General features: G+C 46.8%; 1 protein-coding gene across 1 annotated transcript in view; it reads left to right on the forward strand.

The window, feature by feature from the left end:
• LOC106536045 (soluble scavenger receptor cysteine-rich domain-containing protein SSC5D) overlaps positions 1 to 1,342 on the forward strand; it is a gene marked incomplete at its 5' end in the record, with an annotated part of 13,965 nt that extends 12,623 nt beyond the window's left edge. The window contains 1 exon segment of the mRNA XM_014033212.1: positions 29 to 1,342. Coding sequence (XP_013888666.1) covers positions 29 to 1,006 — 978 coding nt within the window.
• Positions 1,343 to 5,185: the final 3,843 nt, after the last annotated feature.

The raw sequence follows: 5,185 nt of genomic DNA on the forward strand, positions 1-5,185 counted from the left end.
GTCCAGTTTGTCCCCCGATGCCAGGACAAACCCCAGGTCCAGTTTGTCCCCTGATGCCAGGACAAACCCCAGGTCCAGTTTGTCCCCCGATGCCAGGACAAACCCCAGGTCCAGTTTGTCCCCTGATGCCAGGACAAACCCCAGGTCCAGTTTGTCCCCTGATGCCAGGACAAACCCCAGGTCCAGTTTGTCCCCTGATGCCAGGACAAAGACTCCTCAGGAAGACAGTCCTGATGAGACCAAACACCATTGGACATCCATCCCACAGAGTCTTGACTTCCAGACCTGCAGTGGCTCCGCCCCCTCACCGCCCCCTCTGGACGTCCCTCCTCTCCTGAGACGGGCCAGTCCGGTCCGGTCCTACAACAGGAACACCCCCCCGCCCCTCAAACACAAAGACGCTGGGAGTCCTCAGAGGACTGCCACGTGTCCCAGAGACCTCCTGCCTCACTGCTCCTCTGACCTGGACCCGGGGGGCGTGGCCTACCGACAGACCATCCCTCCCATTGAAACGCTGCAGGCTCACCTGAGGAAGGTGACCCCCCACTTCACTCCTCCAGAGACACCCCACAGCTCAGACCTGTCCTGTGTCTCCAGAGGGGACGCAATTAAGACCACCAGTCCAGACTCTTGGGTGTCTCCTGTAGACCTCCACCCACCCAGATCCTCAGGACTGGACTCTAACGACGCACTCCCTGAGACCAGGAGAGCGAGTCCTGAACCTGGGGTTGACCTCCTGTCCCTCATCCCGTCCTCAGGAGGACAGCTGGACAGGAGGACAGCTGTAAACCACGCGGCCTTATCTCCGTCTCCAGTCCAACACCCGGACACCTTCCACCAATCAAAGTCCAGCTTCAAGTGTCCCCAGTCCTCTGACTCCGCCCCCCAGCCTCCTCACGCCAATCACTTAATGAGAGACCTGCAGATCTTTGAAGACCTCCAGAACTCGTTCAGGGTCAGGTCTCCAGACTCCAACACAAACCCTGAACCTGGACCTGGACCCTGACCGAGAGGACGACATGGACGTTTTTGTTTTCATCAAAATCTGTTGAAAAGAGACCAAACTCCTGTTTCTGATGTGAATCACAAAGCTCTTTGTTCTTTTTGAGCCGTTTAACCGTTTTTTATTTTATTATTGTTAAAAAAACACTTTTTGTTAAAGTTAGGATGAAGGACTGGACCCAGATTCTGATCAGACCTGTCCATCAAGCTGTTTTACAATCTGTAGAGAGGTTAATGCAGGTCATTCCAGCTGATGTGGGCGGAGCCTGCAGATAAACAGTGTATAGATAACACTTGTTCTGCAGGAAACAAAGTTCTGAATAAAGGTTTGGTTCATGCAGCTCTTTGGTTTTAACCCCAACAACTGGTTCCAGACCCTGATCCAGACCCTGATCCAGACCCGAGGTCAGGGTCAACGGGTCCTGCTGATCAGTTTTGTTCTAAACGGTTTATCAGATCCTCCTCAGGTGAAGTTTGTGCTTCTCCCCAGCAGGTGGAGCAAGAAGAACACCTTCACTCTTCCTCCTCCTCCTCCTCGGTGGCCCTCAGAAGAAGACTAAGAGGGATAATGAGTCTCCGGGGAGCGTCGGAGGCTCTGCTGCACTAATTAAGCCTATCAGGGTGCAATTAACTGGCTGTTAAACACACACAGTGTGAGGTGGATCAGCGCCAAGTCCTGCCTGCAGACACGCCGAGGACACGTGGAGACACTCATCCTGGTGAGAATTATTAAAGGGACCTGTCTGTGGGGTGGAAAGGGTTACTGCTCTGGTATTAGAGAGTGAAAACTTTTAACGTGTGTGTCACTGTGCACACTTTACAAAAAGGTTTAATATCCAGGAAGGCTGGGCGGTATGACCTCACATTAATATCAGGGTATAAACTGAATCCCTTCATGGTAACTGTATATATGACAGTAAAAAATCATCATAAAAAGCAAAAATAATGTAAATTTTAAAGCACTTATTTAGCAGAAAACTGTGATCAAAGTCAAACCCAGTATTTTTGTTTTAGTGCAAATGAACACAACAGAAGTACAAAAGGTTTTGTATATGTTGCAAAACGGTTTCAACAACAAACAAAAACTTTTCTCAAATTTTCAACAATATCTAAATAAAGTGGATATTATAACCATTACTTAAAGTAAAATTAGTCTTTTATTTATTTATTTATTTATTTTTAAGCCACTTCAGTAAAAAACAGAACTGAATGTTAGTTTCTTCATCATCAGTGACTTTGTTTTTAATAAGAGAAGAAGAAAAAGGAGAAATGTAATGGGGAAGATTGAAAGAGAGACTAGAGAAGATGTGTTAAATATAAACCAAGACAACACACCCGACAACTGTCTGCACACCTGTGAAAATGGAGAAAACAACAACACACCAACAAATAACGTGTATATCATACATACATACATACATACATACATACATATAAAGATATACGTACACATACACACAGTACATACATACATATACCCATACATATAAAGATAGACGTACACATATACATACATACATACATACATACATACAGTGACCGTCAGGAACCCCAGGATCTGAACACCAGTTTGTGTGTGGTTGTGAGCACGCATGATTTTTCCAAAGAAATATTTAATAGTGACTGTTGGGACCCAAAGACCCGACCCCCAAGACCCGAACCATACATAAGGGAGACCAGAGCCAAAGACCCTGAGAGTGACCCCAAGCGCTGAGCCCCCAGGGGCACCAGTGCAGAAAGAGCCACACACCCGCCACCCAGAGTGGACCATAGGAGAGATCCAGGAGAACCCCCTCCAGTGACTCCACGGCCCTCCCCTCCTCCCCAACTCTAACCCAAAACCCTACAAGCAATCCATTGGGAGTCTCACCAGTGGCATGCCTTAGAAGTGCCCACCCCCAAGGCCCTATATGTTCACGACATGAGGATGTTATAAATGAATGTCTATGGTGTACAGTAAAACTGGAGCCCAGGTGGTTACGGCAAACAGAGATACAAAATTGTTGCTCTTTATAACACACCTGTGCCCCTACATGAGTGGAGCTGAAAATGAAGAAGGTGGAGGTGTGTGGTGGGGGATGGAGAGACAAAATACTGGGGGAGCAAAATGCTCCCACAGAGAGTCAGCTCCCCACTGACCCCAGTAGGCACTCCCGTTCCCAGAGACCCACCCAGAGAGTGAGACCCCAATACTCTTCATCTGGACAGACCACCAGACCTGGGGAGCCCTAGACCACAGCCGGACAGAGCCTAGAGGACTGCCAGAAGTGGGATCAACAGTCCACCCACCCCAGAGCCATCCAAACCCCCAAGACCCCACCCCCAGCTCTATAGCCAGCCCGCAACCTGTGACATTTTTCCATGTACCCCCTGTAATCTACCCGTGTACCTTTTGGGGTACACGTACCCCTGTAATCTACTCGTGTACCCTTTGGGGTACACATACCCCCTGTAATCTACTCTTGTACCCTTTGGGGTACACGTACCCCCTGTAATCTACCCGTGTACCCTTTTAGGGTACACGTACCCCCTGTAATCTACTCGTGTACCCTTTGGGGTACACGTACCCCCTGTAATCTACTCGTGTACCCTTTGGGGTACACGTACCCCTGGTTGGGAATCWCTGCGCTACATCTGTCCTGCTGGAATGTGATGTGATTGTGTCATACAGGAAAGGAAGAGCTATAATCTGGTAGTTCAACTACAGATATAATAACTAAAAGAACACTGTTATGATAATTACTCAAATAACTTTTCTTTAAAAACTAAAAACAAAGTAATATTAAAAACAATCTTGAGAAAAAATGCAGCTTTGTTTCAGGAGCGTTTTGAGTACTTTTATCTCATTTTGGTGTTTTCAGTGAGGAGCTCTGATACATTTATTGTAAACATTAGGGTATGGAGATTCTTGCACAGATTTTGTTTATTTTTTTGTTTTGTTTTAACAAAACTGACAGATTTCTTCCCTAAGTGATTGTTTAATTTAAATGTATTATATTTACAGGATTTCAGCTCATTTAAAACTATTTATTTTTGATTATTCCTGAATGACATTTGTCACAGGGCAGAGCTGCAGGTGGAGCCTCTGTAAATGACGGTCAGGTGGTCTCTCTCAGTTTTGTTGTGTGCGTGAACACACAGTGTTACAGTAGAAATACTGAGAGCTGCTTACATAAATATAAAATATATAATCCTCAGTGGAAAACAGTCCAGGAAACACTGACGTTATTCCTGGGAGCGTGCTCCTGCCCTGAAGGCTCGCTTATAGTCAGGCTTTGAGTGCTCATGCAGGGCACGCACACMGTCGCCAGAGGTGGAGGTGCTTATGTTGTAATGCAGCAGTACACTTTATAAATTTTATTTTTTATTTAACTTATGAAATGTAAATAGGAGATCAAACGCTTGAGGAACAAACTGGATGGTGCTCCACACGGGCAGCGTTGGAGTGAGTCGAGGCTAGCAGCGAGGCAGCACGCCCCGCCCCGCCCTGCTCTGATCTGATTGGGTACAACTTTGACTGTGGCTCTTCCTATTGGTTGAAAGAACYGTCCGTTTAAATCTAGTTTTTTTTCTTTAATTTTTACGAGTGACGGTCAATGGAGGAGAACTTTACAATCAGGAGGCTGGCTCTGGTTTTGTTGTCCCCTAACCTCTGATCAAGCACATTAAGCACCCCCCCATGATCTCTAGCGCCCCCCAGTTTGGGAACCACTGCAATACGGTATCAGAATGGTATATTTTTACACTTCTCATCCAACCACAATCAAATTCACTCTATCCGATGGTTCCATGTACACTGTATCGCCAAAAGTATTATTCACCATCCAACTGACTGCATCAGTGCACAAAGTAAGGTCCATAAAGACATGGATGTCAGAGTGTGGTGTGGGTGAACTGGACTGGTCTGCACAGTCCTGACCTCAACCCCATAGGACAGCTTTCAGATGAATGAGAGCAGCGACAGAACCAGGCCTTCTGTCCAACATCTGTATGTGACCTCACAGATGTGCTTCTGGAAGAAACACTCGTAAAGCTTGTGGACACCTTCAGAAGAGCTGGAGCTGWTCTGGACCAACCTCATGTTGGACCCTACGGATCAGGAATGGGATGAACCTGAAGCTTAGATGTGAGTCGAGGCAGGTGAGACCATACTTTTGGCGATATAGTGTGTCTGGATAGATTT

This window comes from Austrofundulus limnaeus, unplaced genomic scaffold (genome assembly GCF_001266775.1).
Source record: "Austrofundulus limnaeus strain Quisiro unplaced genomic scaffold, Austrofundulus_limnaeus-1.0 Scaffold1666, whole genome shotgun sequence".
NCBI lineage: Eukaryota > Metazoa > Chordata > Actinopteri > Cyprinodontiformes > Rivulidae > Austrofundulus > Austrofundulus limnaeus.